At 37.8% G+C, this 20,960-nt stretch overlaps 1 protein-coding gene across 3 annotated transcripts in view; it reads left to right on the forward strand.

The window, feature by feature from the left end:
* The window catches only part of IMPG1 (interphotoreceptor matrix proteoglycan 1), a 124,233-nt gene that overhangs the window by 8,487 nt on the left and 94,786 nt on the right, over nt 1–20,960 (forward strand). For 2 of the 3 annotated variants that reach the window (XM_087856942.1, XM_045803982.2), the window contains exon 2: nt 14,946–15,179. The exons of the other annotated variant lie outside the window; for it this stretch is intronic. In XM_087856942.1, the coding sequence (XP_087713068.1) occupies nt 14,946–15,179 (234 nt within the window). The remainder of the gene's footprint in view (nt 1–14,945; nt 15,180–20,960) is intronic. 3 annotated transcript variants of the gene reach the window in all.

A 20,960-nucleotide genomic window follows, 5' to 3' on the forward strand; every position in this document is an offset into this window, starting at 1 on the left:
CTTTGCTGTTATACTTTTGTATGCGCCGCTGGTGCGCACAGCAGGCAGCAGTCTCTCCAGAGTCGAGGACTCCCATTCCCTCTCTCTCCTTTTTTTTCAAGATTTTACTGATTTATTTGACAGAGTGAGCACAAGCAGGGGGAGCAGCAGGCAGAGGGAGAGGGAGAAGCAGGCTCCCTGCTGAGCAGGGAGCCTGAGGCAGGAGACTCAATCCCAGGACCCTGGGATCATGACCTGAGCTGAAGGCAGATGCTTAACCTACTGAGCCACCCAGGTGCCCCTCTCTGTCTTTCTTCTAAGTAGGAGAGAGATTGTTGTGTCGGGAGGTACGTACGCATGCTTTTAATTTTGCCAGGTGACACCAAACTGTTTTCCTAAGTGCTTGTGCCATTTTGAGTGAGAACTTCATTTGTTCCAAATCCTCAAACACACTTTGTGTTGGTATTGCCTGACTTTTTTTTTTGTTTGAGGGAGTGGGGGTGGTAGTGAAATCGTATCTCATTGTCATTTTATTTTGTATTTCCTTCATTATTAAAGAGATAATGAATCTCTTCATGTATTTTTCCTTTTCTAGTTAATGTCTAAAGAATTTTGCTCATTTTTTCATTGGGATGAATGTCTTTTCTTACTGATTTAGAGCAGTTCTTTAGAAGTTGTGAATATTAGTCCGTCTGCAGTTATGTACCTTTCAGATACCTTTTTCCAGTTTGTAGCTTATCTTCTTACTTTCTTAATGGTAACTTCTGATGAGCAAACATTCTTTATTTTAACATAGTTGAATTTGTCATCCTTTAACTTCATGGTTTGTGAGGATTTTCTGTCCTACTTAAAGCCATGAAAATACTCTCCTATGTTGTCTTATGCAAGTTGTAAAGTTTTGCCTTTCATATTGAAGCCACTAAAATTGATCGTGCATGTGTGTGTCTGTACAGGAAATAGGAAGACAATGTCTTTTTTTTTTTTAATATGGATAATCAGTTGTTTTAGCACCATTTGTTGGGTAGTTTCTGCTTTCCTCTCTGCTCTGTGATGTCCCTCTTGTCATGAACATAGTTTTTGTCCATTTTATTATCCCTGAGCCAATACCGCATTGCTTTAATTATTACAAACTTATAATAATCTTGATATAACCATGTTTCCCTGGCTTTGTTCACTTTCTACACGAATATCCAAGCTGTTAGTGACCCTCCACTCATCCTTAAGATTCTAAAATGAGCTCACCAAGTTCTACAAAACACTTTATTAAGGAGATTGAAATTGTCTTGAATCTGTAGATCAATATGGGGAGAATTGATACCTTTGTAATGTTAAGTCTTCCTATCCAAGAGCATGGAATATCTCTCCTTTTATTACTACCTTACAACAAAGTTGCATGATTACTTTATTAAAGGGCTTACATATCTTGGATTTATCCCTAGCTACTTTATGTTAATTGTGATCATATAAAAGGCATTCTTATCACATTTTCTATGTAGAAAAATAATTGGTTTTATATTCCTTAGCTTTGCTGAACAATCTTAATGCTGAAAAGTTGCTAGCAGTTCTTTGGAGTTAAGAATTTTTTAACTTAATTAAAAATTTTCATTCATGAATAAAGGAAATTTGAGTTTTTCTTTTTGGGTCTTTGTCTCTTTTATTTTTTTATATTTTCTTACCATCCTTGATAGGCCATCCAGTATTTTAAAGACAAATGGTGATTGCACACATACTTACCTTGTATTTATCTTAAAAGGAATGCTTTCATGCTTTTTCATTAGGTATGATGTTTGTTTTACATTTTTGCATTTGTTTTGTTTGTGTAAATGCTCTATAGGAGGTTTTTGTTTTTTTTTAAAGTTCCTTCTACTCCTGAGTTTTAATCATTAATAAATACAGAAATTTATTGTGTATCTCTTCTATATCTATTCAGATTACCAGCTGGTTTTTCTCTTTTAATTCATTAATGTAATAAATTACCTTAATCAGTTTTCAAATATTAAACGAATGCTTCCTTCCTGAGATAAATCCAACTTGATCATGACCTTTTTCACACACTGCTAGATTCCATTTGCTAATATTTTATTTCAGAGTATTCTTAAGCAAGAGTGGACCATTATTTTTTATTTCATACTTTCCTTTACAAGTTTTATAAGACTTTGTATGAAAATGAAGTTCGTCTTTTTTTTTTTAATGTTTGATAGAACTCACTGGTAAAGCTAGAGAATGATATTTATGGAAAAATATTTGATTACTGACTCAACTTCTTTAAAGATTATAATAATAATTAGGTTTCCTATCTCTTTTTATATTAGTTTTGGTACCCTGTATATTTCCTGAAATTTAGCCATTTCATATAAAATTTCTAATTTATTAGCAAAACATTATTTATAATATCCTCTTGTTATGTTTTTCATGTCTATAGAAAATGTAATAATGTCCTCCTTTTTCAATCCTGATAGGACTGTGTCTTTTCCTTACTTGATTAATCTTGGTTTTTTATTTCTTATTAGCATTTTCAAAGGAAAAATTTGGGACTTTTATATTTTTTTCTTCTCTTTATGCTATTACCTTTTACATTTTCTTAATCTCTACTCTTATCTCTTTGGTTTTTTGTATTTTCTTTGAGTTTATTTTGTTTTCTTTTGCTAACTTCTTGAGATGGTTGTTAAAGCTCACTAATACTTAGCTTTTTTTCTTTTTCTAAAGTAAACATTCTCATGAGATAAGTTTGCCTTTCAAATACTGATATTGTCATACCCCACAAGTTTTATTATGTAGTATTTTTATCATTTGATAAAAATATTTCTAATATGTAGCATTATTTCTCCATTGATGTATCAGTTTTTTATCAGGATTTTTTTTTTTTTTTTTTTTAGTTTCCAAATATATGGAGATTTTCCAGTTGTTTTTTAAAACTGATTTTTAGTTTACTTCTCTGTTGGTCTGAGAACATAATGTACATGCATTATAGTTCAATATATAGTCAATATTTGTGTATGTTCTCCCTGCGCTTGAAAAGAAGGGATATTTTATATAATAAATATATAACATATTTTATAATACTTAATATTTTTATTTTGTAATGTTCTATATATGTCTATTAGGTCAAGTTTAATCATGTTTTCAATCTTCTATATTCTTAATGAGTTTATATGCTTTTTCTATCAATTACGAAGAAAGAGCCTTAAAATCCACCTGCTATTGTTGATTTCATTAACTTTCATTAATTTTCAATAACTTTCATTATTAGTCTGTCAACTTTTGCTTTATATATTTTGAAGTTATAATATTAAGTTCATAAAATTATAACTTGTTACCTCTTTCTGATGACTTTTAAATTTTTATCATTATATTACTATCTTCTTTGTAATACCTTCTGGCAAATAAGAAACTTTGTCCACTGGTGAACTGGAAATGACTCATACTAACTTACAGGAGCCAATTGCACACATCTCTTCACAAGTTAGTGTTTGGTAATGTCACATTGGTGGCTTGAAATCCCATGGGGGAATATTAACACGTGGAAATTGGCAAATGCTACAAATCAAGCCTTCTCATCCACCCTCAAGAGCTGGTCATTAAACATTACCAGCATAGCTCTGACTTCATTCAATGTTAATATAGCTACACTAACTTTCCTTTGGTTAGTGTTTGCAAATTATAACTTTTTTCCACCCTTTTAATTTCAACTTCTCTGTATCTTTCCATTTAGATGTGTGTCTGAAAACAGAATATAGTGAGATATTTTTTTTAATGCAGTATGACAACTTCTGTCTTTTAATAGGAACATCTTGTCCATTTGCATTTAGTATGTTCCAAATAGTATATGGAACATACTTACACTAAAAAAATTATTAGTTCTTTACTTGAAATTCAAATTTGCCTGGATGTCCTATATTTTATTTGGTAAGTCAGGTGATTCTATTCCTATCCTGTTCCTAACCTTAAGCCTCAAAATAGAATGGTACCAGATCATAATCACAGTTAACAATGTGCCAGGCCTCTGCAAAGCTCTTGACATTTTGTCATTTAGTCTTCAAAACAGAACAAAACTATAACATGCAAGTATTAATCCAAAACTATGGTATTGGAATTACTGTTATACCCTTTTTGGGTTAGAAATCTGACACATATAGAGATTATCTGCCCAGGTTCAGCAAGTGACTCAGAAAGGCTTGACTATCTTACTATAACTTAAACCCCACAGGTATTCAAAATGAAGTTCACCTTTCTTCTCTACATGAACTGTGACAGGTCCTTGTGCATCAGAAAGTTAACAGGCAGAGATTTACAGCTATTTCTGTTTAATCTGCTCCAATTCTGTTCTTCTTGAGTAGTTAAAGTATTTTTGTGTGTGGAAATATATGCACCAATGCTATACATACAATTCTCTCTACTCAGAATTCCCACATACTCCAAGATCAGGTTTGCATGAAAGCACTAAAAATGAGGAATGGTGTCTTTCATGGTTTGCAATGTCAGAATCACAAGCAGTGATAAGATTAAGAATATAGAGATGCTGAGATAAATTAGAGCTAATTCTGATATGAGTTCTTTAGACATCATAAGAATCTAATGAGCTATGTTCCAACTATGTAGCACCCCTGGAATCACAGGGAGAGAGAGATTCCATGGTCCAGCAACCCAGCACAGCTGGAACCAGAAAGAAAGTGGGTATTTGGCACATATCATTTAATGTGTCCCATAAACAAGTCTACATTCTTGTCCCATGATATTTTCTTACTGCATGCCAGCTTCTGAAGTTTCCTTTTTCCTGAATTTTGGGGATTTTTTTTTCTATAGGCTCTTGGTAGGTCTCTATGAATTCCTGCCACTTGTCTTCTTCACCCACTTCAAGCAGATCATGGACTCATCATGGACTGCCACTGGCTTATGAATTACCTGGTACTATTCAAGCATAACCATTTGTTTTCCATGCCATTCAACATTTGTGTCAAGCTACACTCAAAAAATGCCTTAAACTATAACGTCCCATAGATTTGTGAGGTACAATTGCAACTGGTCATCCACATATCGGATTTACTGGTAATATTCCATTTGGATTCTCTTATCCATAATCTGTGTGTTTATTTAAACTCCAAAAGGAGTTCTGAAACCTATGGAGATGGTGCCAAAAAAAGTATCCATGATGTGTTAAAAATTGGGAAGCAGAAGAAAGGAAAAAAGTTAATTGGACTTAAGTTAATGTAAGGATGAGATGATAAAAACAACTTAATGGAGTTGGTCCCACTTGCAAATGGAGAAGGTAGCTGCCTACCCAGAATGATTTGAGGGGTACTAAAAATCCAGTTGCTAGAGAAAACACGGGTTTCTTTTTAGCTTCTAGAAATAAGCCCCAGCTAGGCTGGCGAGCAACTTGAACATAACTGTTCTCACCTCGGTTTCATTTCCTATTTACCTGACCTCAGCACTCAACTAGCTCCACTCACCATTTTTTCAAAGTAATATACTTTACAGTTAATCACAGCTTTTATAGAAATATCCTACTTTTCAAACTTTCAAGGCTGGCTTATTTGGAGGAGAAAGGATTTGCTAATTTTGCTTATGTATTCACATGAAATTCATTTACAATCCTTAACATTTTAAACTTTCCTGCTAAAATTCTCAAGGAAATTTAGCACTGCATGCAGAGGCAATGTGTTGATCGTGTAGTTTCCCACAATCTGTGTCCATGCCATGTACCTTGAGAACACTTGAGAGTCAAGGGCATTCCAGTGGTTCTGGAATTACAGTAGGAACAGTGCCCTGGAACTGGCAGTGGCTGTGCGTGGACCTCAGCCTGGGTCCCTTATGAAGCGACACCACGTGTTAGATGAAGGCAGCCATGTGAGACCATCACATCACCCTATGACAAGTACTTCCATTGTGTTTCTCTCCTCTCCCAGGACAGACTCCTCCCCTTCTCCATATGCCCTCCTCTCTCTCCCCACGAAGGGGTGGACAAATTAGCACACATTTCTCTTCCAAATACAGTTGAAGACGTGGCCCTACTGGGCCCCTGACTCTGCACTCCTGACACTTACCAGACCTGAAAAGCTCATGACTCCACTGTTCAGAGGTCACCCCTTCTGGACACAAAAAGACAACCCCCTTTCTCTTGCTTACTTCTGTCCTCAACTTCAGTTCTGTTCCTGCCCACTCACCAAGCTACATGTGCCCTCAACAAGAAGTGCAGTTTTGTACCTCAACAAAATTTCTCAGCATCTCGCCTATAGGTTTAGGTCTTTTTTTTTTTTTTTTTTCCCAAGGCAATGAGGTGGAAGGAGGGCTCAATACTTATCTATACAAAGAGAGAATAGAAAATAGGAATTAGGGTGCCTGGGTGGCACAGTGGGTTAAGCGTTTGCCTTCGGCTCAGATCATGATCTCAGGGTCCTGGGGTGGAGCCCCAGGTCGGGCTCCCCACTGAGCGGGGAGTCTGCTTCTCTTTCTCCCTATGCCCCTCTCCCCCACTCGTTCTCTCTCTCTCAAGTAAGTAAAATCTTTTAAAAAGTAAAGAAAAGAAAGTAAGAATTAGTGACCTTTATTTCTTAAAATGGTTTTCCAAGGTCCTAACCCTTTTTGTGCTGACATATCAAGTACAACGGCTAAACCTGGTTTTGCAATAAGAAAAAAGATAATGCAACTGCTCTGATTCTTTGAGACAAGGGACCACTGATTGTCCTTCTCATAGAGTGAGGTGTTCCTGAACAAATGCATGTGGGAGATAAGGAAGGCTACAATGGCATCCGAGTTTCAGAAACTTCGGTGAGAGAAACCCGTGCGTCACTGACAATCAATCAATCTGTATGCTGACTCTTCAAAGAGTTTTTTCACTTCATATTTCATTAAAGAAAATCACTGGACAGTTCCTTAATTTCTGTGATTATCTTCTCTATCATTTATTCGAACAGATTTTCACTAGGGTGGCATTGTAGAAATTTAATGGGAACACATGTAGGAAGAGAGGTGGGAAAGCAAGGTGTAGAAGCTCCTGTGTTTCTTACGAGATCATGTCGAAAACAGAATGCTTAAAATCCATGCAATTTTCTGGAAAAACATTAAACAAGCTATTCAATATATCTGCATAACTTTTGAGGCACATCCAGGTATGCTAAGCACAATGTACATTTAGTTGCCCTTGCTGTTTGGAAAAATTCCTCTGGTGTGTAATTGAGCATTTCTACTAAGGAAGGGGGTAGACAGGCATATAATTGGTCACAAAGAAGCTGAGCATTTATCTAAAGGCCATAACCCCTCACTCATTTTTGGTAAAGTTAGGAAGTTTATGCAAGATTAAATAATTATTTTTGAAAATTTCCAGTCATTGATTTGATCCTGAAATGTTAGCTACTTTCTCTCTGTGGAATTCTGTTCTTCAAATGGAGATTTTTGTTCTATAGGAATTCCAGTAACTTTTCTCTCTACTTCTGTTAATTCATTCATTAAGGCATTGCGGCCTTTTCCCTTAGGAAACTTAATGGGTTCGCTAAGTGCTTGTACCAGTGACTGTTGCTTTCATAACAATGCTGCCATAAAAGCCCCATTCCTCCTTTTCCTGTTGTCTGTTTTATTGTCACAATATGTGTACAGTAATCCTATATTGTGAGGCTGGAAATGGCTGGAAAATTTCTCTCTAGAAGTGAGTTTAGTGAGGAGTGGTCCAAACAGGATGGTAAGGATCCACTTGAATATATAACCAAGAAAGAGACTGATTCACGGGCAAAGCTGAGCCATGAAATGGAAACTTCATAAGCAGCCTACAACTGGAGGCCAGCTTTGGTAGAGGAAGGAAAAACATTGGTATCACAAGGAGATGATGTGGACTATCACAGCTTCCAGGATGCCAGTCAACATCAAGGCCACATGGCCACCAGTCTAGAACCTAGAGTGGCAGTCTAGAACCTAGAGTGGAAAAGATACTTTGGACTGAAGGGCTAGCCTTCGCATTAGCTAGTAGATATGCTTAGGCAATCTAATTTTAAAAACAATAAATGAAGAGGCAAAAGACCAGTATTTCAGAGGCTTTTGCCACTCTACCCTTGGACAGATTATTTTCCTTAGGGTAAAGTCACATTTTAATTTAGTACTTAAATTCAGTGGTTGTTAAATTAAGTTCCTTTTCTGTATATATGGAAATTTCCAAACTCGTCATAGCTATACTAGGTTGCAGGATTTGGGTTAGCTCCAGGGTAGAGAGGCTAAAGAAAAAAAAAATAATAATAAAAAGACCCTCTCCAATTTAAACCTTCAGTGTCAACCACTTTTCTTAGCCTGCTGGAAGGTGCTCTGCCCATGGACATGTTGTATTCCCTCCTGCCCACCTAAATCTTTTCTGCCACACCTTTCATGAGAACCTCCCAGCCTGTTGGGAGTCCATTCCACCATGGCTGTCTCAACCCTTCCTCAAATGATCTGTTTTGCTGAAAAATCACCCCCATTAACAAATGTCAGTACTCAACATGTACATTTCCAAACTCAAAGTGATAATTTATTTTCCGACAGTTTTCAGTATATATTATGTGTTAAATAGTGACACCTTCTGGTGAAGTGACACATCAGCATGTTGAATATACCAGGCTCTATGAGCACATTGCACACCCCAAAATAAAAAAAGAATGGAGGGAAAAAAAGAGAAGAGAATAAAGGGGGGGAAATGTTGATAGCTTAATGTGTGGTATCCGAGGAATCCTCACCCATATAGGATCTTGCTTTGTTTTAGGAAAAGCGGTAAATGCAGCTCTTTCAAAGAGCTTTGCTGTGTGAATGGAAAAAAATGGGTCAATAGCTGGAGGGGAAGTGGTATCAAGAGAATCCTTTGAGTAGAAGAGAAAAGTAATAGTATGTTTGTAGGATACTAGGAATAATCCAGCATAAAGAGGGGAAATAATGATGTAGGCAAATGACAGAAGACATTCCGGAAGAATGTCCTCAAGAGGAAAAAAAAAAGAAAAAGAAAGGAAGAAAAGAAAGAAAGAAAGAAAGAAAGAAAGAAAGAAAGAAAGAAAGAAAGAAAGAAAGAGGGATCCAGTGCATAAGTAAAGGAATTGGCCTTGAGTAGGAGCAGACCCCAAGTAGTCACAGGAGGAAAGCAGAGTATAAAAACACAGATGCAGTCAATGAGCAGATGCAGTGCTGAACACTGATAAAGTTCTCTACTTGCTCCTCTTATTCTTAATAAAATGTGGAACAAAGTCATCAGCTGAAAGTGAGAATTGGCAGGAAGTGCAGAAAATCAGAGAAAAGTTGTATGTAGTTCTCCCGGAGAGTGAGAAACTCAATGGACCAAGGAAACTTACTGTGATACTAGTTAAGGATTATACAGTGAAAGTGAGTCCAAATGGTTGTTTTTCTCCATCCATGTTCAGCTACAAGGGTGCAAGTGAGGAATAGGAAGAGAGCTGAATTTAACATGGGTATGGTTTTACCTTTCAATCACAATAATTGAGGGGCAAGGGAATTGAGGACTTGTCATCCTAAAGAGCTAGGCAATATTAATATTCTTGCCCATTGATATCCATGGTTTTGATTGATTTTATTCATTATTTATTTATTTACTCTCAGATAAATTGAAAGTATCTAGGAAAGCTGACTTTACTAAAATATAGTTTATGTATAACCCATCTCCTTTCTGTTCTTTTGGTTTTCATTCACAATTGAATTTTTTATTTGTCTTTTCACTTGGGATATTATCTTTAATAAGATGACTGTATCCAAAGCCTCTCATATTAGACCCTATAACAATGAGAAGAAATTTAAAAGGGAGGTTGCAATAATGTAAAAGGTAGACAGGACATAGGAAACTAATTTTTATGGCCTAATGGTTTTTTTAGTGAATCTAATTCATACATATATTGTAAAAGACTCATTACTAGTTCCACATGAATTTTTCATGAATTCACTTGATGAATATGTACCACATATGTGTCCTATCCAAACCTTGTACTAGGTAAGCACCAAGGTGAATTGGGGAGAAGACAAGGTCACAATACTCAGGTATTTGAAGTCTAAAAGTCTAGGTTTTGCAAATACAAAGGTATTTGCAACCCGAAGGGGAAAACATATTTACAACAAATTACTCTACAAGCAAGCACAACAACACAAATTCCACGACATTTGTTCATCTAATTTATCAACTATATGCCATCCTGGGCTGAAACATAGTAGACACTTAATGAACACTGGTGAATCAGTAAATCAGTAAAGATCTGACCCACACTAAAGCAACATAAGGGAGCAATGAATGAATTCTGAGTGTGGGGTCTGAGAAAGCTTAGTAGAGAAGGAAAGAGCTTAGAAACTGGCCCATGAACGAAGAAGGAAAAGAACAGCCTTCTAATATGAAGGCACAGACAAGCATGAGATGAGCAGTAAAGCATGGAAGCACTAGAAGACTTTGGGGACGCGCCTAGTCTTGTGTGAGGACTGAGGAGAAGTGTCGTGAAAGAGCACATAAGGAAGGAAGAGTGATACCAGGCAGTGAAATGCATGGACAGCTGGATAAAGGAGTTTTTACTGAGCTCTTACCCAAGTGCTGCCCAAGTGGTACCTCATTTACTAATATCACAGAAACCCTGTAAGAGAGGCCCTATCATTCACCATTTTACAGGGGAGGAAACTCAAGCACAGTCAGGTCAAGTACTTCCAAGTTGTACTGCTGGTGAGTCAGAGACCCAGGGCCCTGTGCACCACTAGCGCCATTAAAACATTGTGACTAGTTGAGCAACATATGATTTCCGTTGCTCCTGATAATGGAACATATTTAAATTAAATTTAGAAAGTAGGCAATGAATATTAGCTGTCTCTTGTCTGTATTTAGAAGTTCTGAATATGCAAATTTATTCATTTCCATTTTTCTCTTTTCCTCATTCAATAATATGACTATTTCCCAAAACTATTGGCTTAGGATTGTTTTCCTGGTGATTAATCTACAATAAAATATATAGTACAATTGCATTTATTTTTGTCCAAATGCATATTATAATTAACTAAATTTTTCTAGCATTCTTATACTCTGGAAAAGATAAAGGGTTTTCTTATTTGTTTGTTTTTTCTGAAATCACTTTGCCCTTCTTTCTCTTTGTAACTTGGAACTTCACCAGGAAATAGTTGTTGATGGCAGCCAATTCATCATCACACAGGTTATACTCTTGTTTTGTCAAGTATTTTCTGCCTCAAAAGGTTTTCTAATCTTCTATTAAATATGCTCCCTTTTTATAGCAGGTCATTCAACTATCAATTCATTCTCAAACTGTTACCTATTCTTTCCAACTACTTATATAAAGTAAAAATATCAAACACATGAAAATGCATCCAGAGACTCGAATTTCAGTTCAATTTCAACCTTACTATTTATGCAGCATGGAGGACAATATCTAATGTGATCTAATTGCTTTACCAAAGAGTGCTTTCATTAGCTCCAATAAATATCATCTCTTCTTACCTCACTGAAATCTATAACATTCCATGTTTCAATTCTTTAAATTTGGGGTTTATTTGATTTGAAATCCTTGGAAAAGACAGACTTTGTAAGCTAAGTGTGGCTTGTTCTATAAATATTTTTGAACCCAGGTAACCCTTAGTCCCTGTTCTCAGAAACTTTGCCTACCTCTTTTCTAGTGATGACTTGGGGTCAAAATGCAGGCAGAAGATTCTGATCCATGGCCAAGTGATTAGTATCATCGCAGGCAATCCCCTGTGGTTGTCCCTGTGTAATTTAGAGGAACACAGGCTGAGGTGTCTGATACTCATGTGAAAAAGGACAGAGAAAGATGGAAGACAGTTAACTTAAAGTAGAGAAATGCCTAACATAGGGGAAATATGAGGAACTGTGAACTTGGTCTTTGCTATTGCAGAAGGCAGAAATAGGATTAATGTGTGGAAGCTACTAGAAGAGAATTTTCATCTCAAAGAAAGAATCACTAGGTAGAGATTTCGAAAATGGAGCAAGGTGCTTCCTAGATGAGGTAGACAACCATTTGTAGAATATTTGCCATGGATCTCCCTCATCAAGGAGATATTAAAAATTCAGTGACCACGTAATTCATTTTTCAAACAGGGATACATTTGAGAATGAAGGAATAGCTGCAATAAACCAGGATATCCCAAACAAACCAAGTCTCACTTCACCCCAGTTCACCCTCATGGTTGACCACCAGTTATGTGTACTTGACATGTGAAGAATAGGGAAGATTGACCCTAGTAGGGAGAAGGGAACAGGTCAGAGCTCATGGGATTCTGGGACATGGAGCAAATCTGTAATTTTCTCACCTCCTTCTATTCCTATCCTGATAGAATGAAGTCCAAAGGCCCAGATCAAGTAAATCTATGTGAGCAAGCCTGGATATGAGCAAAGTGTTAAAATTCAGAAGAATCCGAGTAGGAACAATTCCAGGACAGGGTGGAATCATTGCTATTCCCAAAGCAAGTCATTCAGAGAGTTCTACTAGAAAATAACATAAAAAAGTAAGAACAGGGGCGCCTGGGTGGCACAGCGGTTAAGCGTCTGCCTTCGGCTCAGGGCGTGATCCCGGCGTTATGGGATCGAGCCCCACGTCAGGCTCTTCCGCTATGAGCCTGCTTCTTCCTCTTCCACTCCCCCTGCTTGTGTTCCCTCTCTCGCTGGCTGTCTCTATCTCTGTCGAATAAATAAATAAAATCTTTTAAAAAAAAAAAAAAAGTAAGAACAGGACCAACCCCGAAAGGCAGAATATTGTAGGGGGTGACAAAGTTGAGACCAGGACCAGCATCGCGATAGGCACTGTGAGAAGAATGGAGAAGTGCAGGATGTATGAGGAGACAGTTTCCCAAAGTATGGTCTGTGCTTACCATATGGGATAGGCCTAGAATTATCTAATGATGCACATTGTTTCTTCCATTCTTAGTGGCAACTGAAATGTAATTACAAAAACTTCTTCTGTGACTTACACTAAAATCTGTGAGTGTTTGAAAGTTTATTAAAAATTAACATTCCTAAACTAAAATTCACATTTTACTAGCTGCAGTGGGCCCTAGTAGCTCTACACTCAGCTCCTATCGCCTTGTTGCACTTGCCAGTGTTCAATGGGCACCTTCCAGTCTGCCATGCAGGGAAAATTGACCACCTTCACAGTTAGAATGAGCCACTCAGGGTAATTCCAGTCCCCTGCTCTGTGATCATTCAACTCAAACCAAAAGCATTGGTATATCCCTTGGCAGCTGGTATTGGTCCAGACACACGGCATACGTCAGCCATACTTCAGGGAAAGGTTATTTTTCAAAATGAGCAAGGGCAAGCAAGTTTAATCTGGTAGAAGCCAGGCTACAGATAAAGTCACCACGTGAGGGGACTGAAAAAGAAAATGAGAGAATGGCAGAAAGGCAGAGTTCGAGTTCTGTTTTCACCAGGCATTCCTTACTGTTAGCTTTCCCTTCTGTGTGATAACTTCCTTTTTGTTTAAGCCATTTTGAGATGAACTGTCTTGACTCTTCGCCTGAAGTGCCCTTACCTATAAAAACAGTGGCTTCCCAAGCCTGCACGCATATTAGAATCACCTAGGGACCTTCAAAAGTTGCTGATGCTGCGTTCCACTCAGAGATTATGATTTATTGGTTTGATGTGTAGCTGGATGAGCAAATTAATCCACACACTCCCTTTCTTCCTGGAGATTCCTAAGAATTTATCACTGTCCAACATTGACTGAGTACTCTAAGACTCCTCAAAATACCAGAGAATAGGTATTCCCACAGGACTCGGTCCACCCCCTGTATTGAAGGAGGGGCTTTTATGCTTTGTGGCAAGAATTGAGTTGCTCCGCAGTTACCCTACTTGTATTTCTGCTTGATTCCCTTGTCTGTGCCAGCCGATTAGAGTTTGAGGCTCTCCTTTAGTAGAGTGGGAATGTAAGTCTCAGTAAGCCACATGCCTAGGATCTCAAGGGGCCATAGTGAGTGGTCCCAACTGTTCATCAGTAATTCCTTTCTTAAATGGAAGACAGATAAAAGGCAAGAGGTAGAGTGGGAGAGGAGGAATTGAGATCTGACCACCGTTAACAGGCTCTGACACCTCCAAGCCTCAGTACCCTACCGTGTGATAAACTGAGAAAAAGAGTATCTGTTTCATCAGTATAGCAGAGCTTTGATGAAATAATATAACACACATGAAAAAAATTCAAAGTAAAAAAGTGTTAAATGAATATAAGTTATTGTTATGAAAGGTCCAGAGAGTTAAAAATGAAGTCTAGACCTAACTTAAATAAATGTAAGTTATCGTTACAAAAGGTCCAGAGAGTTAAAACTGAGGTCTAGACCCAACTCTAACAGATACAGCAGTGCCAGGAGGTTGAAATGGCTCAGGGAGTGAAATCCCCTGCCAATCTGATCTCTTCACACTCCCCTTCATTTTTCCTCTCACCTCGCTCCAAAAAATATCCTGCTCTCTCTGTAAAGTCAACTCTAACACATGGTCTTGTCCCAACTCACTTTCAACCAGATTGCCACCCTCTGAGCCCCGCCATACGGAAATCCTAGGGCTGCCACTAATAGGCGGGAAAGTTGTTTTGTTGCATTTTCCCCCCTAGGTTTCTAGAAGCACTCCACTTCCTCATCCAGAGTGCACCTCTGGGTACCACAATGTGCTATCATTCCCCACTTGAATTATAATGTCTATCAAAAGAGGCATCTCTCGGGAGGCTTGAGTGCTAAGTGGGGAGTGATTTTTAGAGATGTGTGGGAAATGGTTTCAATATTTGGCAGTTCCTAAAGGCAAGATGATTTGAGATGTTGGTTTTAAAAAAATACACTTGATCAGCTCATTATGCTATTCCCTTGTTTCTGAAAATGCCTCGTCACTGAAATTTGGCAGTTGCACCAAAGTAGAACTTGAATAAACCAGAGCATTATAACTTTTAGTTTATCCCATTCGTTTATCATATATTTCACATGTATCAATGTATATATTCACTAGGAAATCAATCTTTCTTTTACAGATCTCTCCATTAAAATATACCATTCTGAAACTAAAGACATAGACAATGCCCCAAGAATCGAAACAACTGAAAGTACCGCAAAAATGTACAAAGTGTCAACCATGCAACGAATATTCGATTTGGCCAAGCATCGAACAAAAAGGTCAACATTTTTCCCAACTGGGGTTAAAGTCTGTCCACAGGAATCCATGAAACAGATTGTAGCCAGTCTTCAAGCTTATTATAGATTGAGAGGTAAGGAAAGAGGTGGAACCTGCTTAGCCTCTCCTTTCTCTTACACCCTCCCTTTCACTCATCCATACATTGTCTTTAGCCCCAAATTTCTAGAATCTCTCATTTAGTCACAAGGGTTATAAAAATCAGTCAACTAATCTGAGAGTGATGAATAGTAAACATTCAAAACTATGGTAGATATCTCCTCTTAAGTTTAAAATAATGTCCTGTGCAACATAGAACCATTAAGGCATTTAACAAGTCACCAGAAGGCCTCAGCATCTGGGTATTATCTCTTTGTTTTATTTTTGCCAAAGCCCAATATTGAGTTTTAATGTTATTATTATGAAGTAAGAAGCACAGAATGTTTGCAATATCAGGAATCTGAGCAAGTTGATGTGTGACTTAAGATTTCATTTTTCAAAAGCAACATTACAATCCAGATCCTCTCTCCCTTCCTGTTAAGTTTAAGTTGTTTATTGCTGATCCAGCAAAAAGTTCTGAAGTTTGGAAACCTGGAGGCACACCCAAATGCAGAGGAGTCACAAACTAACAGTGGTTACCAAGATATGATGCAGGGGTGTTAACAGGATTTACAACACAATTACTGGGATTTCCAGCAGAGTTACAGTGCAGTTTTCACCCCAAGACGGCATAACAGGATTCTTGTGGCTTTCTCAGAAATCATTATGGAGCTCAATCACACCACGGCCTAGTCATCCACTTACTACAGATGAAACAGTCGCCATGGCCGCTTCTTTAAATGAAAAAAACAAAACAAAACCAAAGAGAATCTTTAGTAGATACTCTTAAATCCCCCGGGTTGCTCCAAATAATGCAAAGTATCTTAGCTAGCTGGAGCCTAAACTCAATTCATCTTACATGTGAACGTTGAGGGGGTTTGCTGAGGTCTGCCTTCATCACATGAGACATTTGCTTCCATTCCAAAAAGCACAGTCAACCTGCTCTATTTTAAGGCCATTAACTAAAATGTGCTCGTTCAATTCTAGCCTGTGATGTATTGCAAATTAAGAGAGCAGAGAACCCCTTTCATGATACCAACATCTCGCAAAGTTCTTGAAGGTTGACATCTGTAAAATGTACGAAGGTTGAGTTAGTCTGGGGAGGAGTTTTTGCTGAGTTTTGGAGGCATAACTAACAGTCTCAAAAATATCAAGCCTTATGTTCCTCATATGTCTCATTTTATGTGGAAGAGACATTTGCTTTCTGACAGAAGCCACACCCACAGAGAAATGACAAGTACTGGATCACAGTCAGAAGGAGAACTCTAATTATAGAAAATCAAGCACACTATATTATTATTCCAAGGTCTTAGCATAGCACCTCTGCGTGGCAGTTTCTGAGTAAATGCTTGTTGATGGATACAGGAGGCAAAGAGGCCATTGGGAATGCAAAGAAAAGACAATAATGTGTAAATTATTCACTTTGAATGTGCCTACACATTGACCAGATAATGACACTCGTAAATTTCATGTTATTCATGAATGGACGTGAAATATATAGCATATGCCTCACATTGAATATGAACACAACTGCTATTTTCATATAACTTCTAATTCTTTATGACATTCACAAATACAACTGATTCATCACAGGTATTTATAAAATAGACTATTTATTGCCACAACCAAATTTTTAACTCTGAATTTTATTCTTTATTCTTATTAGGTTTGCCTTTTTCATTCTTGTTTTCCTAGATGAAACAAACCAGTGTTTTTCTCCCCACGGCAACAACAGTCCATTATCTTTATGGCTGCCCCTGGGTGATATGAAATTTTACTATTCATCAGCATGGGTTTCTTAAGTCTAACAAATTGGTTCACAAAGAAACAAGAAATAAGACCTAGCTGCAAAGTGGTGCTCCTTTGACAGAGTAGCACACTTATTGTTTTTGTGCTGCTTTTACAAAATTAGCTTTTGACATCTTTCAAACTTAGGAGAGAAAGTTTCCACACTCATCAAATCAAATGGAATGTTGAGATATTTCTTTTTCCAATGCTTAAAGCAACACAAATGAAAATGTTCTGAGCTTCATGGTAGACTCATAAACATACTCATCCCAAAGCACAAATACAAGACAGGCAAGTTTGTTTCTGGTAGTCTCTCAGGGGAACCCTGTGCTCCTACCCAGGCAAACTCCCTTCACACCCCCCACCCCTCTCTGTATCTCCCTCCCTCTCTTTCCCTCCCTTCCTCTCCTCCTCCTCCTCCTTCTTCTTCTCTCTCCCTCCACCTCTGTCCCAACCTCAATATCAAAAGCTAGATATTTCTTTCACATAAGTGTATGCCTTAGAGAAAGTTTAAGATAGAGGGAATCCTAGTTCTTGCTTCTCCATGTATTGTCCATAGACCAGCAGCATCACCAGCATCTAGCTGCTTGTTAGAAATGCGACCTACCCTCACCCCATCATATCTACTTCCAGAATCTGTATTTTAATGAGATCCCCAGGTAGTTTATTTGCACCTTAAAGTTCTAGAAACACTGGTCTAGAGAACATCTAACCAACACCCCCATGACAAAGATTTAAAAAGTGAGGTGATGTGCTCAGTTAGGGCCATCGTTGGTGGCAGAGCAGGGTTAGAACACAGCATTCTGACTCCTACTCCAGCGTGTTATCCCTCCATCTAATTTGTGCGCAACCCGGTGGGTTTTTTTTACATACCATTGTTCTAACCTAATCCTTACAAATGTGAATGACTATCCCAGGGCATGCCTGGCCTCCAAGATATGTGTTCCTGGGGTTCTTCCCACATCGCCAAAGAGCCTACAGTGTAGCGTTCAGCAGAAAGACTAAGACTCTGTGGTCAGATTTCAGGTATTGGCCAGCAACGGTAGGAAGACTGAAGAGGCAAGGTTCTGGATTTCCCTAGAATCCCTGTGGAAATCTCTCCTGGTAGATTTAGGGAAGGATGGTGCAGTAAGATAAGTTAACAGGTAAGTTAAAGGGTTAGAAAAATCCAGCTTTCAGAAGTTTTCAGACTCCTCCCAGCCCTGAGATACTTTGATGCTTCAACTTTCAAGGGTTCTTTTGGTGCCCCTTTGGTAAGGGTGGGGGAACTCTCCTGGTGGGACATGGGCTGTGCTCCTGTTCTCCCGATCACAGAAAGATTCTACACCTCCTGCTTTGTGCTAAGCTTCTAGGGAGTCAGAAAAATGACATCAGAGCAGTCACCAAAAGAACCTACCCCTCAAAAAGTCTAAAGAAAAATTGCTGGTCCTTGTTTCATCTTAAACATTTGGATCCCTATAAATGACAATATCCCAGGGAAATCATTTTTTTTTTAGGTTCAAGTTTTTAGTTAAATTCCAGTTAGTTAACATGTAGTGTAATATTAGTTTCAGGAATAGAATTTAGTGATTCATCACTTGTATATAGCAACCAGTACTCAACACAAGTGCCCTCCTTAAGACACATCACCCATTTAACCCATTCTCCTACCACCTCCCTCCAGCACCCCTCAGTTTGTTCTTTATAGTTAAGAGTCTGTCTTATAGTTTGCCTCTCTCTCTTTTTCCCCCTATGTTCATGTTTCATTTCTTAAATTGCACATATGAGTGAAATCATATGGTATTTGTCTTTCTCTGACCGACTTACTTAGCATAATACACTCTAGCTCCATCCACATCGTTGCAAATGGCAAGATTTCATTCTTTTTGATGGCTGAGGAGTATTCCATCATATATATACCATATCTTATTTATCCATTCATCGGTCAATGGACATTTGAGCTCTCTCCATAGTTTGGCTATTGTTGATAATGCTGCTATAAACATTAGGATGCATGTACTCCTTCAAATCTGTATTTTTGTATCCTTTGGGTAAGTATCTAAGAGTGCAATTGTGGATCGTAGGGTAGTTCTGATTTTAACTTTTTGAGGAATCTCCATACTGTTCTCCAGAGTGGCTGTACCAGTTTGCATTCACACCAACAGTGCAAAGGGGGTCCGCTTTCTCCACATCCTCACCAACATCTCTTGTTTCCTGTGTTCTTCATTTTACCCATTCTGACAGGTGTGAGGTGGTATCTCATTGTAGTTTTGATTTGCATTTCCCTGATGATGAGTGATGTTGAGCATCTTTTCATGTGTCTATTAGTCATCCATATGTCTTCTTTGGATAAATGTCTGTTCATGTCTTCTGCCCATTTTTAAATTAGATTATTTGCTTTTGGGTGTTGAGTTTTATAAGTTCTTTATATATTTGGACACTAACCCTTTATCAGATATATCATTTGCAAATATCCTCTCCCATTCTGTAGGTTGTCTTTTAGTTTTGTCTATTTCCTTTGCTGCACAGAAACTTTTTATCTTGATGAAGTCCCAATAGTTCCTTTTATGCTTTTGCTTCCCTTGCCTCAGGAGATGTGTCTACTAATAAGTTGCTCTGGCCAAGGTCAAAGAGGTTACTGCCTTTGTTCTCCTCTAGGATTTTGATGGTTTCCTGTCTCACATTTATGTCTTTCATCCATTTTGAATTTATTTTTGTGTATGGTGTAATAAAGTGGTTCAGTTTCATCCTTTTACATGTTGCTGTCCAGTTTTCCCTGCACCATTTGTTGAAGAGACTGTCCTTTTTCCATTGGATATTCTTTCCCATTTCATTGAAGATTAGTTGACATATAGTTGTGGGTTTATTTCTGGGTTTTCTATTCTGTTCCACTGATATGTGTGTCTGTTTTTGTGCCAGTACCATACTGTCTTGATCACTACAGCTTTGTAATATAACTTGATGTCCAGAATGGTGATGCCTCCAGCTTTGCTTTTCTTTGTCAGTATTGCTTTGGCTATTCTGTATTTTTCTGGTTCTATAAAAATTTTAGGATTGTTTGTTCTAGCTCTATGAAAAATGTTGTTGGTATTTTGATAGGGATTGCACTAAATGTGTAGATTGCTTGGGTAGTATAGACATTTTAACAATCTTTGTTATCCCAATACATGAGCATGGAATGTTTTTCCATTCCTTTGTGTCATCTTCAATTTCTTTCATTAGCATTTTATAGTTTTCAGAGTACAGATCTTTTACCTCTTTGTTTAGGTTTATTTTTAGATATCTTACGGGTTTTGGTGCAATTATATGGAATCAATTCCTTGCTTTCTCTTTCTACTGCTGCATTATTGGTGTATAGAAATACAACAGATTTCTGTATGTTGATTTTGTATCCTGTGACTTCACTGAATTCATGTATCAGTTCTAGCAATTTTTTGGTAGAGTCTTTTGAGTTTTCTACATAGAGTATCACATCATCTGCAAAGAGTGAGAGTTTGACTTTTTCCTTGCCTATTTGGGTGCCTTTTATTTCTTTCTGTTGTCTGATTGCTAAGGCTAGGACTTCCAGTAATGGTAGTTATGAGAGTAGACACACCTATCTTGTTCCTGACTGTAGAGGAAAAGCTCTCAGTTTTTCCCGGTTAAGGATGATATTAGCTGTGGGTCTTTTGTATATGGCCTTTGTGATGTTGAGATATGTTCTCTTCAACCGTACTTTGTTGAGGGCTTTTATTAAGAATGGATGTTATACTTCATCAAATGCTTTTCCCATATCTATTGAGAGGATCATATGGTTCTTATCCTTTCTTTTATTAATGTGGTGTATCACATTGATTGATTTGTGAATATTGAACCACCTTTGCAACCCAGGAATAAATCCCACTTGATCATGGTGAATGATTCTTTTAATGTACTGTTGGATGCATTTTGCTAGATTTAGTTGAGAATATTTTAATCCATGTTCATCAGTGATATTGGCCTGTAGTTCTCTTTTTTAGTGCAGTCTTTGTCT

The sequence above is a fragment of the Ursus americanus genome, chromosome 29 (assembly GCF_024610735.1).
Source record: "Ursus americanus isolate L20-20 chromosome 29, mUrsAme1.1.p, whole genome shotgun sequence".
Taxonomy (NCBI): Eukaryota; Metazoa; Chordata; class Mammalia; order Carnivora; family Ursidae; genus Ursus; species Ursus americanus.